The 20228-nt window shown below is 40.3% G+C and overlaps 1 protein-coding gene across 1 annotated transcript in view; it reads left to right on the plus strand.

The window, feature by feature from the left end:
- Positions 1-20228, plus strand: part of LOC126267762 (probable RNA-binding protein 46) — a 158853-nt gene that overhangs the window by 118371 nt on the left and 20254 nt on the right. Inside the window, exons 5-6 of the mRNA XM_049973065.1 lie at positions 9361-9484; positions 15839-16015. Coding sequence (XP_049829022.1) covers positions 9361-9484; positions 15839-16015 — 301 coding nt within the window. The remainder of the gene's footprint in view (positions 1-9360; positions 9485-15838; positions 16016-20228) is intronic.

Raw genomic sequence — 20228 nt, forward strand, 5'->3', positions numbered from 1 at the left:
TGTCATCAGAAATAATCATTGTTGTGTGTACTAATATACTAATGTACTAGCTCAGGGCCACTTTCTTGTGTATAAGGTGCTGAAAACTATTCGTGTTCAAGTATCGATCAGTATGCATTGGTTTCCTGCATCTATTGTGATGGTAAATTTAATGTTGGGATGGATGCCATTCAAGTAATTGATGAATTGCTGCAGTGCATTTTTGCCATGAAGGCCTTATCAGGAAGGTTTCAGCTACATGCTGTAGGAAGCAAGATGGACGCAAGGCTACAGAGTTCAGAAATTGTTCCTCAAAGTGCTCCACAAAGAAATTTGCAACTGCTAGAGACAGTGGTGATCCAGTCTCTGTGCCTTTTGTCATCTTATAATATTCATACCAGTACAAGAAGTATGTTGTCGTTACAACACAACAGAACTATTCAGTGATTCCAGGTGGAAATGTTGAACCAGAAGATCCATTGTGTCACATACTGACACCCTTGAATATTTTCATTTTCTTGAATGCCTAAACAAGTTTCTGTGAATTTGCAGCATAGTGGTCACTATGTCCCAGTTTGGGAAACTGATTGCACTGACACATTCCATGACTTTGGAGATTTGCTCCTCAGTTTGGTCCTACGGAACATGACGTGTAAATAAATAAATAACAGTGAGACTAAGAAGGCCATCTTCCTTATATATTTTTGGCAATTCATAAAGCCTGGGAGGTTTAGCAGCACAAGGCATTAATTTCTTCACCTGGTAAACAATAGTTCTGTCATAACTTCCCAGTTTTTCTGACAGTCAGATCATGACTAAACTTCTGGTACGTATCATATTCTACTAAAGGTAGCTTCTTCAGGTGGTAGTAGTCAGTGCTCAGTACCATGGCTGTATTTCCTTTGTTGGCTCGAAAGACTACTAAGCCATTATTGCCATCTAATAAGCACATGTCACGCTGTGGGTAAGCCCAACATCGTCAGCTGCAACAGGCGAGAGATGTCGAATGCACTGCTCTATTCTACTAACAATATCTGATATGAGCAGAAGTCTTGTGGCTGGAGAAAAATTGAAATCTTTACTCAATGCTGCCACAGAGCTGTCATTTAGTTCTTTGTTGGAGAGGTTAATGACTGTTCTATGGCCCTTACGTCAGTTTCTCCATGAGTTAAGTGGTGAAATTTGTTGCATTGCTTAGACATTGCCTTGCACAGACTTGTGTGTTGTTGTGCTACCATTGCTATGTCCACACACTCTCAGTTGATTGGTGACAAGGTTGATGGCATTCAAATAGGTTCTGGCATTAAGATCAAGCTCTTATTTTCTTCAACGCATCCACTGGTTCTCTAGGGAATGACTAGTCCAGTTAAAAATTCTGTCCACTGCAACAGTTTTAATGTGGTGCTTCACTACAGCAAACATTAAATTTACTGTCAAGGTGGATGGCAGTCTACCATTCTTGAATGTTTTAGTTGAGCAGAAGCCAGGAGACTGGCTTTGTCATTCAGTGTACAGGAAATCAATGAATGCTGATGAATATTTGAATGCTGATAGTTTTCACCCTTTACACAAGAAAGTGATCCTGACAATGTTTGTACACAGAGCAAAGGTTATTTCTGACAATGACCAACTACAGTCTGAATTGCAGCAGTCGAAGTACATGTTCAGACAGAATGGTTACAGCAAGTGAGAATCCTTCCAGGTGTCACTGATGAAGGATACCTCTTGGATCAGTAGAAGAGACCAAGCCGGCTGCTTTCCTGCCACAGTGTGGGGCAACAAGCAGAAAGTTAGGAAGTGTTCTGCAAACACATGGACTGGCTGCAAACTCATGGACTGGGACCAGTGTTCTGCCTAACCCTCATGATAACAAGATTTGCTGCACTCTGTTAAAGACTACAAAGCTGTTTGTATACCTATTGCATATGGTATCCCATGTACAGTTGTGAAGTGTTATACCAAGCACAAGTGACATATTAAACAAAGGGAGCTTGACAAGTCAACCATAGCTGATTATTGCCTAGAAATGGACACAAAACACAATTTGAAAAGATGAGAGTCTTGGCTCATGTGTCAACATATTGAGATTCCATTATAAAGGAGGTGGCTGAGATTAGAATAAATAGCAACAATTGAACAGAGACCAGGGGTATACACTTAGCACTGATTGTGTCAAGGCTTTGAATATTGAAAGATAGCAAAGACAGGTGTTTTGACACTTGGAGTGAGGTGGGTGCAGCAATTTTGAATGTGGTGCCAGTCCCTCTTGCCACTTGATGTCACTTGGTCCTGCAATGGGCTAGATCTGCTATGAGCTGCCAAACTCATCATCAGGCACATCATTTCAGCCCTCTATGATTGGCGCCAGATGCTAAAATCGTGCCTATATAAGTTGAAAACTGTGCCAGCCCCAACAGTCAGTGGTTTTTACTCCTGACAACGGTTGTGCGGATAGCCATTGAAAGTTTTAATAAAAATGACACAGCTTAAAAACAAATAAGATTTTATTCAATAATATAATCTGTCTTTGTATCTGACATAGGCTAATTTATCTGTATGACTGTCCATGCTAATTGTAATAAAGTATTACAGTTTTAGCCTTTCAACCACAAGTGTTATTCTGGATACCCAATTGCACTGATTTCCTACATACTTGTCCTCTTTGTAAATTCTAAATCATATTTACAGTAGACTGCTACTTGTCATTCAGCTTTACAATGAACACTGCTACTTGCCACATAGCTACAAAACTTTTCATTTCTTGACTATAGGTATTAAGATTGTTTGTAGAAAAAATGGCTGATGGGTAATGATTTAGATTTATTTTTTCATCTTGTAGGAATTCGTAGTTTAATGTTCAATATTAGCTGAAAGTTTGATAGCTATGCACCAAAGCACAAAAATTTACTCTGAACCTTAGACTAGGAGGCAAAGTCCACATGAAAATTACTTGTGTGTCCTTTATTGTCATTGCATATATCATAGTCAACCGGTACTAATTATTGTTGTCAGCAACAAAAGCTCATTAGGAGTGCCTCCACAGGCCTGTTCAATTGAAGAGTCACTGTGATAATGATGGTAATAAATAAACCACTATGCAGTGAGAGATTACCTTTGCTCTTTCCATTATTTGTATTACACTCTGAATTTTCTTTGTATTGAGTAAAGATGTGTGTCATATATGATAAAGGAATGTAAAAGATTCATGCTGTATCATTTGTACATACTTGCAGAAAATAATTATTGGCAGTGCCCATCTGTCATCTCTGCCCCAAAAGTTTATTTAGTAGTCAACTTAACATCAAATAAGAACTTTACTTGTAAATCATTTATGTCAAAGTTATGTGTACATTTGCACAACTTCCAAACATTGCTTATTGTCTAGGGATGGGTAAAGAAATAAATAAAATAATAGTAATAATAATAATAATAATAATAATAATAATAATAATAATAATAATAAAAGAAATTAGTATTCAGTTTTAACTTTTCACTGACATTGTCTACATCTGGAACATTTGCCTCTGGATAATCCTTTTACCCATTATTGAACAGTTTTGGTTGGCTTTTACAGTTTTCTTGTGTGTGGAAAGCTCATTGTACACCTTTATTTTCTTGTCAGACAATTATGATGGTTATAGATTTATAGGTCTACTATTTTTATTTTAAATGGAGAAGAATATATTAGAAGTAAAACACAGAGATAATATTCATTCCTATAATACAAAAGCAAATGAACATACTTATTCTCAAAACCAGTTAACAGTCATGTTGACATAGGTTATAAATAATTTAATAATATTTGTTTATTGTTTTGTGGCAGAAGGAACTGAGTGGCACCAAGGTGTAGTAGTTACGGTTCGAGTACATTCTAGAAGAATCCACAAATGTCAAGAATCATTGTACTGGAATGTTCTGTAGCTGTACATATACTGTATGTGTTGTGCAAGTGCTGAATAAGTCTTCGTTAAGTGAAGTTAGTGTTCATCATTCATCCAGTTACACCCTCTTCTACATGATATTATTCTGGTTGAGACGCTGGGTATTGAAACTTGTGATAGTGCATATTATTGGAGACACAGTGACTCCCATCAGGCCATGACAGAGGCACTGTTTATGTGGCGAGAAACCTGAGTTCAAGCCATATTCAGCAGGTCGCAACCTATTGGAGACAGAAGAAGAAGACATTACATTGATAGCAACTGTGTGCCACCACATGAGACATCCTTACGGGTTCTCTGGTGACAATGGGCAAGATCCAAACAAGTGGTTGAAGGTATATGAGTGTATAGCCAAATTTAACAAATGGGATGACACTGTGTGTTTGGCTAATGTATTTTTCTACTTGTAGGGCACTGCCAAGGAATGGTATGAGAACAACAAGGAGGAGTTCACAAGTTGGGAAATATTCCAGGCAGAAGTGCGCAAGTATTTTGGCGACACACAACAGAAGTGCAAGGCTGAAGACAAATGAAAGTACAGGGCACAGTTTCCAGGAGAAACTACAGCATCCTACATTCAAGATGTCTTGGAGCTGTGTAAAATAGTGGATCCTCATATGGAGGAGGAAGATAAGGTTGCACATATCATAAGGGGTGTTGCTTTAGACATGCATCAAGCCCTACTCCTGAAGGAGGTTTCGACAGAAAACAACTTCATAAAATAGTGCCAGTATATTGAGATAAAGCATCAAAAAATAATTACATTCGAGAAGTTTGAACGGGTTCCAAATGTCGCATCGATGTATGTGATGGAGGAAGGAACTGATTTCACAAGTGTTCTTTTCCAGATAGTGAGAGATGAAGTTCAGAAGGCACTTGGATTGCACGGCGAGCAAAAAACTGAGACGTTTCAAGAGGTCATAAGGGAGAAAGTGGAACAGACATTGAACCCAATCTCTCGTCCTTCATTTCTGTTTGAAACAGTGAAAACGTCAAGACCCAGGTGAAGTTACGTTCCTACAATGCTGCATGAGGAACCTATTTGGGCACCAAGGAAGACCCAGGATAACCAACCAGTATGTTTCCAGTGTGGACAACCAGGACATGTGGTGTGCTATTGTTGAGAAAGGCAGCAGATATTTGATGGCACCCACGCCAGAAGACAGTAGACCAATCTTAGCCAAAGCCAAATCTGGGACGATGAAGATGAACAAGATGTGGGTGCAGAACGACGTAGCTAGCTGCTGGAGAGGATGCTCCCCAGCATGCCGATCAAGGTCTCCATCACCATTTAGAAGCTCCATCTGATCACCTAGCCGCCGCAACCTGGAAAACTGAAGGGTGTGACCTTCCTTGGAGGTGAGGCTGCCAAAGAGAAAAATCCTCCGCTGTCGATCACTACAAAAATGATAGGAAACTACATTGATATCCTCATGGATGGCCACCCAGCCCAAGCTCTTGTGGACTCACGAGCATCATATTACGTCATTTCAGAGAAGTACCGTCACCAATTGCAGAAAACCATATTTCTCAACAACAAAACATCTCTGCTGAAGGTGGCTAATTGGATATATGTAAAACCTACAGGAAGATGTACCATTTGTGTGGGTATAAGTGGCCATACACAGCCCTTACAATTCATCATCTTACAAGAGTCTAGTCGTGATGTCATTCTTGGGTGGGACTTTTTGAAAGCTTCTCTCAGGTAATTATAGGTGCTAGATGAGATGAGACACTGTGGAAAGGGAGATGCGTATCTGAGTGTGTGGAGACTGTGTGTGCTAGATGAAGTGAAAATTTCTGCAGTCAGCACTAGAAAGGTAACTGTCACATGTAATGCCATGCATCAACCGATGGATCTTGTAGTGGAATGTAAGAGAAGCATCCCACTGAAGAATAACTTGGTCATCCCAGCCTCTGTCGTCTCGTTTAAGAACAGATTCGGTGAATTGTGGATAGTCAACAGTTGCCGAGAACCACAGATCCTTCCAAGACGCATGTGCATAGCAACCGCTAAGCCATTAATTGAAGAACAGCTGAGCATCATAGAAACCTCCCACGCCGAGTCTGTCAGTGAAATTAGCGCTACCACTATGAGACAAGATCTTCTAGCTCAACTATCACCAGATCCCACTAAGGAACAACAGAAGCAGGTACTTGCCATTCTTCAAGACGCCTGTGAATGCTTCAATTCACAAGTGAAGAGCAAATTAGACAAATTAATGGTGAAGCATTGAGACCATCAACCAATCAGCCAGAAGGTGTACTGGGTGTCAGCAACAGAATGTTGATTTAGAATGACATCATTCAGCATTCGCAGAGCCCATAGTCGTCACCAGTGATCCTTGTCAGGAAGAAGGATGGCACTTTTGTGCTGATTACAGGAAGCTTAATAAGATAGCTAATAAGGACATTTACCCCCTTCCATGAATTGATGATACACTAGATTCTCTGAAGGGGGCTAAGTTTTTCTCAACCATGGACATGTACTCGGTATACTGGCAAATCGAAGTAGAGGAGGCTGATTGTGAGAAAACTGCATTCACCACCCCTGAGGGCCTGTATGAGTTTAAGGTAATGACGTTTGGTTTGTGTAATGCACCAGCAACTTTTAAAGTTGATGATGTGTCTTTGTTATTTAGATGACATTACAGTGTTCTCAGACACTTTTGATGAGCATGTAAAAAGACTGAGGGCCATTCTTAAGTGTCTCCAACAAGGTGGACTGAAACTTAATCCAAAAAAGTGTGTCTTTGTAGCAAAAGAAATCAAAACGAAGGTGTGCGGCCAGACCCAGAAAAGGTGAGATACATAACGAAATTTCCTATTCCTGAAAGTATTAGAGATGTGAGAAGCTTCCTCAGATTATGATCTTATTACCATCGTTTTATGGAAGACTTTTGTATCAAAGCTAGGCTACTCCAAGAATTGTTGAAAGTCAATGCTAAATTTATCTGGAGTGGTGCTCAACAAGATTCTTGATGTGCTGCAAAAAGCTTCTGACGACTGACCCTGTACCTGGTCTGTATGATGAAAGAGCACCTGCAGAACTGCACACAGGTGTCACTGGATATGGGATTGGTGCTGTTCTGGTGCAAATTTAGGATGGAAAAAGCAGGTTATAGCCTATGCTTCTAGGACACTTACAAAAGCCGAGAGAAACTACTCAACTACAGAAAGAGAATGTCTTGCTGTGATCTGGGCCATGTGCAAATTTCGACAGTATCTCTATGGAAGGCCATTAACATTTGTTACAGACCATCATTCACTTTGTTGGTTGACATGTCTTAATGATCCAACAGCACGACTCGCCAGGTGGGCACTACGTCTTCAAGAGTATGACATTGCCGTAGTGCACAAAAGTGGAAGAAAACATCAAGATGCCAACTGTCTCTCAAGAAACCCTGTGCAAGACCATCAAGACTTTGATGAAGATAGTGACTGTCTTGCAGCACTTCAGGATCTCTCTGCTGAGGAGAAGAAGGACACCAAGATATCTCAAATTAAGCTTGCTTTAAATCAGTCAGAGGATGTGAAAGAACAATTTATGGTAGTTAATGGATTACTTTGCAAGAGAAACTTTGATCTGTTTGGAAAGAGGTGGCTACCAGCACATGCGCTTAGATGTTCTACAGAAATTCCATGACACACCTGAGGCTGGACATTTACGATTTATTAAGACATACAATAGGATCTGTAAGAGATTTTTCTGGTCAGGTTTAGTTAGTAGCGTCCGTCAGTATGTGTCACACTGTCAAGAATGTCAAAGGAGATCGTCAGTTCCTCAGAAACCATCTTGCCATCTCATACCAATTCCACGAGCCGAAACGCCTTTCCAGCGTGTTGGGATTGGGCTCCTCAGACAATTTCCAACATATGCTAGTGGCGATAGATGGATTATTGTTTGCACTGATTATCTGACACACTATGCCATTTTAAAAGCCGTGAAACCAGCTGAAGCATCCAAGGTAGCCAAATTCATCGTGGAAGACCTTGTATTAAAACATGGTGACCCCAGGGTCGTGAATTATAGATTGAGGGAAAGTTTTTCAATCGAATCTAGTGACAGTGCAACATTACTCGTCACGTGATGACTGCCTACCATCTGCAAACTATCAGGCTTAAGAAGACCTTGACCGACATGTTATCAGTGTTTGTCTATGTTGAGCAGAGCAACTGGAATGAGGTGCTACCTTTCGTGACGTTTGCCTAAAACACTGCCAAACGAGACACCACAGGATTTACGCCATTTTTCCTGGTGCATGGGTGTCAGGTGACTACGACGATGGACCCTGCATTTTGTTACATCCTGATGAGGTGGACGGTGACTACATTAGCCAGGTGTTAACCAGAGCTGAGGAAGCTCGGCAGTTGGCTCACCTCCGCATGCTACAGGCTCACAAAGGTATGACGTGAGCCACCGCCCTGTAGCCTACCAGCCTGGTGACCTCGTCTGGATCTTCACTCCTGTTCAGATGGTTGGTCTCTCTGAGAAGCTCCTCGGGCAGTACTTTGGACCTTATAAGGTTGTAAGACACTTGTTTGATGTTACTTATGAAGTTGAAGATTTCGACCCCGACACAAGATGATGAAAGATCAGATATCTGGTCCATGTCCCTTGAATGAAGCTGTATAAGGATCCTGCAACCCAGGGTAAATTCGAAGCTCAAGCGACAGGCATCAAGCGGGAGGTGACGAAATGCATAGTGGGAAAAGGAGTTCTAAGAAGGTCACCCTCAGGGCGAGAATCAGTCATCAGGAGTCGGAGTATGTAGGACTGATAACTCGTTCCTGGATGAGGAGGACGTAAACACCAAGGCACTGTTCCTTAAGGAGGGAGGAATGCTGCAGAAGAAGCTGAGTAGCACTGTGATGTAGTGGTTATGATACTCAATTGTTGCGTGAAGGGTCGTGAGTTCAAAACTCACATGGACTGTACTATTTTAATTTCTATAGTCGGTTCAAGTACATTCTAGAAGTATCCACAAATGTCAAGAATCATTGTACTGGAATGTTTTGTAGCTTTATATATACTGTAAGTGTTCTGGCCGAAGGCATTTCGCTCATTGCTCTTGTTATGTGCAAGTGCTGAATAAACCTTCGTTAAGTGAAGTTACTGTTCGTCATTCGTCTAATTACATCTTCTTCTACTACGTGACAGTATGATATCTTCCTGTTTATGTGTTTCTGAGAAAAAGTATAACATAGAAAGAGGCTTATTCACTGATCATTTCAATCAATTACTTAATTTTTTATGATAATGCAGTGTATGACCTAATGTAATTTCTAATATAGTAGTACATGATTTGAGACAGTCTATTGCGGTAATGACTTTGTGACATCATTATTATTATTATTATTATTATTATTATTATTATTATTATTAGGGATGTTAAATTTTGTGTTGTTTAATGTACAACAGTATGTTCTTTGTTATCAGGTGTCTGCAAACTATCCACTGTCACATGTAAGTTACCAAAATGTGTCCTGTTCTCCATTACCATTGAAGAAAGATGCTTCATACCCACTGTACTCTCAGCTCTTCAGCTACTCACAAAGAGATGGTAAATATAGTCACCAATACAGAGAAAATGGTAGTGGATTACTTGTACCTGATAGATACAAGATATTATTCCTTGTGACTGTGAAAATGATTCTTTTGAATAATAACAGAGAGGAATCTTTATTTTGTTTGGGTTATAAAAATGACAGTGAAATTTTTGAAACCGAAATCAGACATGAGCAAACTGACAATATTTTTTGATCCAGTGATTCAAAAATATTTAGTAACTGAATTTACATTATTTATAAATATTTAAAGAAGTGTGTTTGGTCCTTATACTCTAGAATAAGACAGATTGCTACTTACCTTAAATAAGACACATTAAGTTGCAGACAGGCGCAATTAAAAGACACCTAAAACTTTTGGCCAAAGCCTTTATCAGTAAGAGAGACACACACCATTCATACATACAAGCAAGCACACCTCATACAGACTGACTGCCATCTCCAGCATGTTAGGCTGGAATGCATTCAGGTCCAAGATGCTGGAGTTGGCAGTTGTGTGTATTAGGTGTGCTTGCTTCTTAGTATAAATGGTGTGTGTATCTCATTTATTGATGGAAGGGTGTGGCCAAAGGCTTCATGTAAGTGTCTTTTAATTGTATCTATCTGCAACTTGTCTTCTTTACAGTAAGTGATGATCTGTCTTTTCCTACATTGTTGGTATTCCTAGGTGGAGTTTCCATTGTTTTATACTCTAGAATATGTATGTCTCTTTATAAATATGTAATAGTGCCAGTGTGTTATAGCTTTGGATACTGTGCTAAACAAGATTTAAATTAAGCTAAGTTAAGGAAGCAGATATAATTTTTGTGTGCATTGGAAAATTTGTATGAGATCCCCAATATTTTTATTAGGAACATGTAAAGGTCTCATTGCTACTGCTGTGGGAGCCGAGTTGCCAGTGTTGTCATGGAATGCCAAGTTTGTGAGTTTTTGAAACAGCTTCTTGTGCTGTACACTGCTAAGACAATTTCTCCCTGCCACTATTACACAGATAGGCCCCAGGGACAGGTAACTGGATAGGAGAGTGAAAGTTCTACAGCAGTCCAACAAATTAGTAACAAATGATTGAATAATGAAATCTGCAATACTGCATGTAATATAACACAAAAAGGCCCTCAGTGGCTAAGTAAAATACGTAAACTTCACAGTTCATAGCAAATGTAATTTACAACAACTGTCTGTTCACTTCGTAGAGTTCGCTAAGTGATTGTTCCCTATCTAAGACAGCCCTGGATGATGGTCTATAACCAAGTGGGCAAGAGCTGCTCTTCCATCTTTCGAGTAGGCTTCTGTCTGTTGTTGTCCAGTCATTGGCGAATTGTACTCAGCTGGCAATTGGCTGAGGTGAAGTCGATATCTTCACCCTCAGCACCACCCGTAGTGTTCGTGGAAATCTCTTAAGTGCCGAGTCCTCTATGGCAGTGGCATCAGCTCACATCTTAGCACTGTGGTGATTTTGCCATGGCTGTGTTCTGTTCAGACGACACAGCAGAACATCCACTCTATTTGTCAGGTATGACATACTCTGTTCCACATATAGAGCAGTTTTAATCTGGAAACTGAAGTGAAACCAATGAAGAGGTTTTGGCAGATGAGTATTCCAAAACTGCCCCTCAGGAGTGGATTTTACGGACTGGAAATGTACTGGGCAAATGATCTACATCTGACAAGGACCACAGTACAAAATAAAACAAAAATATTCCTAGGCCTTGCTGTAGTGTGTTACTTCCCACAGAGAATGGAAAAAAATGCAAATGCCTCAGTAGACAGCTGCTCTGAAAATGTCAGCAAAACCACAACACAACAAATATTGAAAAAATCCTCTAAAAATTGCTCCCTCTTAAATAACATGAAACATCATTATGATTCCGTGGATTTTCCCAGCGTCTTATATATTTATGCTCTGCTTGGGTATGCTGCCGTATATGATCGTCTTCACTACACGATATTTTGACCACCATCTTCAGGTGCAGTCGCTGAGTACACAATCACGCTGGAACTGAAAGAACAGCAGAAGATATGGAACCCTATTTTATCTGATATTAAACAACAACGCTCTGGTTTTTGATCCATTACATCTTAATTTGTGATTTATCACTTTTGCCAGTTTCTACTGCTGGTAGTGCTGCAATTCTTCACTTCACAAGGCCGGCAATGCTGCAATTCTTCGCTTCGCAGGGAACAGCTCTTCTGCTTCTCGTGCAGGTGCAGTGGCCTGTACCAGGGGGTATAAATGAGCCGCTGTTTCTTATGTTCATTCAGTTCTGGCGTGATTGTGTACTCAGCGGCCGCACCTGAAGACGGTGGCCTGATGGCCTGCCAAAATATCATGTAGTGAAGACGATCATATCCGGCAGTATACCCATGGAGAACATAAACAAAACATTGTTGTTGCTATTGTGATCATTAGTCTGGAGACTGGCTTGATGCAGTTACCCAAGATAGTCTATCCCACACACCTCTAAAAAATCTAAACAACTGCTGCAAATTATATCCACGTGAAACTTCTTAACATATTCATGCAGTCATGTTCCTCTACAATTTTTACCCTCTACATTTTTCTGCAATATGAGTCTTGTTTTTAACATTGGAAGCATATTAAGCTTATTTGGTGCCCAGTGCTCTTGCATGGCGAGTAGTTGTTGTCCTTCACACCGTATCTTATACTGCACCAAGAGTTTTCCATTAAAATATTCCCTGTAATTCTGTGCATTGTTATTTCAAGAAGCTAGACTTTGAAAGACATCAAGAAACACTTAACACACCAAACTGAAGTTAATAAGAATGAAAGCAACTCGTTGATAATCTTCATTTTGACAAGAAATGAAAAAGTAATAAGTAATACTTTTCATCAAGATTGATCCACTCAACATGCACATTGTTTTCTGAAACATGGATAATATATACAACAGAAACATACTTTCTTTCGCAACTATCTTGTATGAGATTCTTACGATTGAAATTGGACATTGAATTCACCCTTTGACTGCTGTTGATGTGTTAATGCGCACCACTGCTGCTGTCCCCAGGTGCTCTGGATGCACTAAGATGGTGAAGGCAGTTAACATCAGGTACTTGTCACAAGATAAAAGAAACATAAGTAGAATATCAGATGCCTCCATATAAAGCCCCTTACTATAGGTTACTGAAGAGAGTACCTGGAAAGCTGATATCATTATATTTAGCTGTAATGCATTCTATAGGTTGCTAATAGACAGAAGATCTCAATGGAAACTGAAATAGCTATACATTTAGTTACTTAGTGATTAAATCTTGTGAAATAACAGCAATAGGATTTTGATTAAAACTGAGTGTCTCACATCGACTCTTGTAAATATTATTAATGTGTACAATGCCACAATATTCTTTTTTTGATGGAATATTAAATCCTGTTAAAATAAGTACATCTTTCCATTGAAAAAACTGTAGTTACATCTATATTTTGAGGTATAAAAAAGTTTTCATTATTAAACATAATGCAATAGAAGCACATGTTTACATGTGACCATTTGCGAAATACCTTGTTTTGATATCTTGAACCATTTATGAAATACAATGTATGTTATGGCCACCTGGCTCATTTTGCACATGGCCAGAACAGTGGAGGCAGCATGCACAACTCTCTCATATATGTAAAAACAGTATCTTGAGAATGGCAAGTATACTCTCAACTTAAAATACATTTTTCATATGTTAGCTAAACTGCATCACTGTGACTGCAGTGTAAAACATGCCATACGCAATCTACGTAAAGTGTTAGTTTTTACCTCTGCAAAAATCTTAAAATTTCATCCAGTGTTTTATTTAACTGAATACAGCGAAGTGAGTAAAATGGATAAGGAAAAGAAATTCAGTTCTCTATCAAGAAAAGATACAGTACAGCATGAAAGAATCAGGCTTTTTCACCAAATATTTTGCTAAAAATCTGATAATAAGTATTTCTTTGGTGGCTCACATGTCTGCTCAGCTGCATTGCTGACTGTGAACGGAAGCAACAAACATGGAGCGAAAAAGTTATTACTGTGGTTCCTAACGACTGCCGATGTATTAAAGCAATATCACTGATAGATTTGCCATTTTCCTTATTTACTCCATTCATGAATATGTGGAGGACAGCAGGTTTATGGAAAACTATATATGATGAGTTACCGAGATGATCTGAGAGTGACACTTTCGTCATAGGCTTCTAACATCCTACCAAAAACACCAGGAAAGACGTAATTTTTAGACGTGAAACAATATTGAATACTTGTGTGTTTGTCTATGCATTGTTTGTTTCTAGATGGGTTTTAAAGTGAAAAACTTAACCTCAACATAAACAGAAAGTGTGCAAAGTGAGAGATAGCCCTGTCCCTCCAACAGTTGATGGCCTTGACAGCTACAAACATGTTCTGGCATTGTGTGGAGAGCAAGGCTTTGTCGTCACAGTATACTGCTGCCAGTGCTGAGTGTCCTTGTTCTGGCCACTACCTGTGAACTATTCTGCCTCACAGACTTGCTTCCCTGTGCTGAATATACCAGGAGGGTTTTCCATGACAATTTCATCTGTCACTATGGGTTTTGCCACACCTCGCCCCGCTCCCAATACAAAATATACACATCATAAAAAGTTCTGCATCACCTCCGTTCTTAGAGTTCTGGAACTTGTTCAGAAAATTGGAATAGAGATCAACATAAACATCATTTCCACCTTTTTATTGCTCATGAAAACCACACATTGCATGTTGTACCACCATACAGCGAGACCTTCATAGGTGGTGGTCCAGATTGCTGTACACACCAGTACCTCTAATACCCAGTTGCACATCCTCTTGCATTGATGCATGCCTGTATTCGTCATGGCATACTACCCATGATTTCATCAAGGCAATGTTTGTCCCAGTTGTCCTACTCCTCAATGGCGATATGGCATAGATCCCTCAAGAGTGGTTGGTGGGTCATGTCATCCATAAACAGCTCTTTTCAATCTATCCCAGGCATGTTCGATAGGGTTAATGTCTGGAGAACATTCTAGCCACTCTAGTTGAGCGATGTTGCTATCCTGAAGCAAGTCATTCACAAGATGTGCATGATGGGGGCGCAAATTGTCATCAATGAAGACAAGTGCCTCGCTGATATGCTGCCAATATGATTGCACTATCAGTTGGAGGATGCTATTCATGTATCGTACAGCTGTTATGGCACCTTACATAACCACCAGTGGTGTATGTCGGCCCCACATAATGCCACCCCAAATCAGCAGAGAACTTTCACCTTGTTACACTCGCTGGACAATGTGTCTAAGGATTTCACTCTGACTGGGTTACCTCCAAACACATCTCCGACGATTGTCTGGCTGAAGGTTTACTCTTCATTCATTGGTGAAGAGAGCATGATGCCAATCCTGAGCAATCCATTCGGCATGTTGTTGGGCCTACCTGTACCGTGCTGCATGGTGTCATGGTTTCTAAGATGGACCTTGCCATGGACGTCGGGAGTGAAGTTACACATCATGCAGCCTATTGTGCACAGTTTGAGTCATAACACGACGTCCTGTGGCTGCATGAAAAACATTAGCCAACATGTTGGCGTTGCTGTCAGGGTTTCTCCAACGCATAATCACAGGTAGCAGTCATCCACTGCAGTAGTTGCCCTTGGGTGGCCTGAGGGAGGCATGTCATCAACATTTCCTGACACTCTGTATCTCCTCCCTGTCCAAACAATATCTCTTTGGTTCATTCCGAGTCGCCTGGACACTTCCCGTTGTTGAGAGCCCTTCCTGGCACAAAGTAAAAATGCAGACGTGATTGAACCTCGAAATTACCTCCTTCCTGGTGAAATGACTGGAACTGATCGGTTGTTGGACCCCCTCCATCTAATAGGGGCTGCTCATGCATGGTTGTTTATATCTTCGGGTAGTTTTAGTGGCATCTCTGAACAGTCAAAGGGACTCTGTCTGTGGTACAATATCCACAGTTGGTGTCTTATCTTCAGGAATTCTGAGAACCGGGGTGAAACAAAACATTTTATGATGTGCGTAAATACAGTTACTCACAGTTGTGTAACTGACTATCTTTCTAATGAGATACTCTTCAATAGGTGTGGATACATTAACCCTGCCCTCTCCATCCTGTTAGGATCATATTAATTTATTTATTTGTTACACTCTTAATAATGTAAGACATTACAAACCACATTCTGTGACTTTCCACAAATTTCATTTTTTAGTGTTGTTTTATATGTGGTGGACTCGGTAAAGTTTCATCTTTATGTCATTGTACAACATTGTGATGTTTTTTTCCTTTTACTCTTCGGTCAGATTTTTAACCACTAAATATTTATTGATTACTGAGACTTTATAATTTTTTCAGTTGTAGGAAATGGAGCACCTTTATCAGTCATTGCTGCTCAGCCTTCTGATGTGACGACATTTACACCTGGAACCATCATATCACATACACCACTGCCATCACCATCTAGTTATTATTATGCATGGTTCTCTCAGAGTGAACAACGCCAGGATAAACAATATCACAACAGCCTTCCAGGTAGTGTGCAAAAAGATGAACATATATCTAATAAAAGCAAACTTGTGGAAGTAATGTTTTGCCATTAATCTTGTAATTGCTTGAATAGACACAGTTGTTGTTTCCTTCTGTGCCTCACCTACCTACTTAATCCCACAGTAATTCACTTTCTTCAGTCCACTCTACTAATTTATTCTGCAGACAATGCTAGAGTTTGAAATTCTAGTGTAAGATATGTTATGAGATTGTACTTGATTTTAAGTGGCCGACAGTTGTCAGTGTACAGTGTTTATTTTTAGAATTTACTTGTTGTTTAGCACTCCCATGCTGCAGCTCACCTTCTAGTAACACACACACTCATGTTATTTGCAAAATTTTACTATCCCGCTCTCTCACAACCTTGCTGAATTTATTTCATTAGTCTTCTTCCTTTTCAATCTAAATTTTATTGTGTTTCATTACTCTTTCCCTCCCAAATTTTATTGCCTGAACTACAAGCATCCATTGTAAATTTCCTATCTCGTGAATTATTGGATAAAAACAGGATTTAAAAAATCTGCATTTTGCTCAGAATCCAAATTTTATATATACTTTTTTTACAATGCAGTGTAACACTTAATATTTAATCTTGTTGTAGGAAGAAAGAACTCTGCCTCATTCAGAGGACAAGCTGTAGTCAAAATCTGAAACTCCATTTTCATTCCTCAAGTCTGTTATTAAGAAAGTAAAACACTCGCACTGTGAGGGAAAAATACTTTTAGCGACCGTAGGGCCTCGAGTTCTGTAGAGGACAGGTTAGAGTCATGTTGTTGGAACATGAGGAAGGGTTGTGAAGGAATGCTGGATGTGAGGAATTCTCGGAAGGCTTGTAAGGGATGATTTTGAGGTAGTGGTAGTGGATCAAGTTGCTATTGCGATCATGGTCGGAACTGTTAAAGATCAGGGTTAGTGTAAGGTTTGCTTTTGGAAATGTTGAGATTGGGTTGCAACCTTCCTGGGATCCATAAGCCTTCAGCCTCTGTTTTGGTTTAGATACATTGATGACATCTTAGCCATATGGACTCATGGTGAAGTTGACCTGCTAAAATTCTTGGAATCTCTAAATGCCTTCTCCCAATTAAATTTCACATGGTCCTCTTCCGAGTCCCATGCCACTCTCCTTGATGTTGATCTCATCTTCACAGAAGGCCAGCTGTACACTTCCATCCACATTAAAACTACTAACATACAACAGTACTTACATCTTGACAGTTGCCATCCTTTCCATGTGAAACGCTCCTTAACATTCAGCATTGGCAATCGTGGGAAACGTATTTCTTCAGATGCAGACTCTTTACAGTAATACACCACTATTCTCACATCAGCCTGCACTGGACGAAATTACCGCAAAGGCCTAGTTCAAAAGCAGATTTCTCAGGCCATCAAATCCAGTCATGGTACTGTTGATCCTTCCAAAAATCAATTTTGGAGCACACCATTTGTCACTCAGCATTATCCTGGTCTTTAATGTATTAATCACCTACTTAGACAAGGCTATGACTTCCTAAAATCGTGCCCTGAAATGAGATTCATGCTCACCGATCTCCATACCCTGTGCCTCCTACGCCTGTGACCTTTCCTGCTGGAAGACTTGCCCTATGCATTCTTCTACCACCACATACTCCAACACTGTAACTGGCAAAACATATAATATCAAAGGGAGAGCTACCTGTGAAACGACAAATCATATACCCCATATACCAGCTGTTATTCAAACACTGTTTGGCCTTTTACATTGGTGTGCCAACCACCCAATTATCAGTCAGGATGAATGGGCATAGGCAGATATCCTGTTGCAAAGCATTACAACATGACACTCGTGACTTCGGTGCGTGTTTCACCACATGTGGCATCTGGATTCTCCCCAAAGACAGCAGTTTCTCTAAACTCTACAGGTGAGAACAAGCACTACATCATGTATTTGGTTCTGGCACCCATCTGGCCTTGATTTGCGGTACTTTGATCACAAAATTTCTTCGCTGTAACTACTCCTCTCTTCACTCCATTTTAGTTTTCTACATCTGTTATTGCCTGACCTGTCTTTTTTTCGCCATCCCCCTTTCCACCTCTGTTACATACAACGCACCTTCTCATTCCGTCCAGTAAGTCTCCCATGACCCAGAGTTCTGGGTGACTTTTCTGAACTGTACCCCTTATCCTAAACATCTCCAGTCCTTCGCTTCACCCCTCTTCCTTCCCCTTCAACTCTTCTGCCAGAGGAAGGAGCCATTGGCTTGTATAGCTTGTAAAAGTTAAACCTTTGTGTTATAACTAGGAATAACACAGTTAATATGCCACCATTCTATGGTTTATTTACACAACACTGATACAAAATGTCTGTTACCAAGCGGAAAATTATATAAATTGGTGGTTGTTATACCAATGTCCAGGAAGTGCAAGTGAAATGCAGAATTCCGGCGGAATGAACATCCATGGGGTCCTCCTCCTGTGTCCTCAGCGACATTGGTGACGCAGAGCACAGGAGCATACATACGAAATGCCCTAGATGGGGTTGAAGATTGTATTTTGAAAGTGCAAACCATCCTTTCGGCTTCTCCATTCAATTGTGGATGGAAGGGAGGTGTTAGACTGTTGTGAATGCCATGCTGGGCACATAAACCACAAAACTCTTTGCTACGGAATTGTGGGTCATTGTCAGTTACAAGCACTTCTGGCAAACCTTCAATAGCAATAATTTTTTGTAAGTTTCTGGTGGTTTTCATGGCATTGCATCGGACAATGTATGGAAATTGGGAGTAAGCATCAACTAGTATCAAGAACATGGCGTTAAACACTGTCCTGGCAAAATCAATGTGTACCCACTCCCAAGGGCGAACACATGGTGACAAATAAGCAAATGAATGTAGTGGGGCTGCCTGCTGGCTTTGGCAGGATGTAAATGTTTGTGTCAGTTGTTCAATCTCCCGGTTCATGCAAGGCCAGTAAGTTAACCTGCGAGCTATGACTTTAATTCAGAACCACCCCCCCTCCCCCCAGAGACCTTGGTGCAGTAGTTGCAGGACAAAGAAGAGTTACTCCATTGATCAACATGAGCTGATGGCAGGAATCAAAGAACTGTCAGAATTCTGTGGGAGCCTTGGGAGTTTGTCATTTTTTCCATCCATGAAGTATGTGACTCAGGACTTGTAGTAGACCATCAATAACTGGGATTTCAACCTGTGGAAGTTGCAGTCATAAGCTGGTGTCCACTGGAAAGGCGCCCCTTTTTTGCACAACTGCCTCAGTTTCTGTTGCTGCTGTGGTAATACGATATCTTCCCCAGAAAGGAATGAAGTAGCTGAAGCATTGTTGCTGTGGGAAGTTTGATTATGGCTTTGAGGTGTTTATATGGAGGATGAATGCCTGAGTGGGAAATGATGTGGTCAAGATACTCAATCTCAAGCTGGAAAAAAACATTTTTCTTTTCTGTATTTTAGGCCAGCCTCCCATAAGACACTCAATAAAGATTTCAGATTGTGAAGGTGTTCCTCTGTGGTTCTCCCAGTTACGGTGTTGTTGTCTAAATTGTTAATGCACCTCTGTGGTTCTCCCAGTTACGGTGTTGTTGTCTAAATTGTTAATGCATCCATCTGTTCTGAGCACTAATTGTTCCAAAAACCATTGAAAAGGCACTTTCTGTACCATTTCAAACGATAAAGCCCATGTAGTGTGTTAAATGTACGAAACTATTGAGGTTCTGCATCAAGGGGAAGTTGGGGGTGTGCATGAGGTAGGTTTGCTTTAGAGAAGTTGCTACCTTTTAATTTTGACAGTAATTCTTCCAGCTTTGGAATAGCCTATGTTTCAGTTTCTGATTTTGCATTGACAGTGACTTTAAAATTGCTGCGAAGGCAGATTTTCCCCATTGGCTTTCACAGTATGATTAATGGGGTAGCTCATTGACTAGGAGGAATAGGTTCGAGGACTCCAGTTGCAGTTAGGTGATCCAATTCTTCCTTTACTTGGTCGCAATAGCTAGTGGAATGATGCAGGCCTAAAAATATCAAGGCCATGCATTACGCTTCAGTGCAATGTGCAACTCAAAATCCTGTGCGGTTCCAGTCCTTGGGTGAAAAGGCCCTTATAATCCTGGCAAAGTGTCTCTAGGTCTGAGTATGGAACATCTTCGGATACCAAATTCACAGAATCGTCTATTGAAAATCCACATTTCTGAAAAGAGTTCAAGTTCAAACAA

Source organism: Schistocerca gregaria, chromosome 4 (genome assembly GCF_023897955.1).
Source record: "Schistocerca gregaria isolate iqSchGreg1 chromosome 4, iqSchGreg1.2, whole genome shotgun sequence".
Lineage (NCBI taxonomy): Eukaryota > Metazoa > Arthropoda > Insecta > Orthoptera > Acrididae > Schistocerca > Schistocerca gregaria.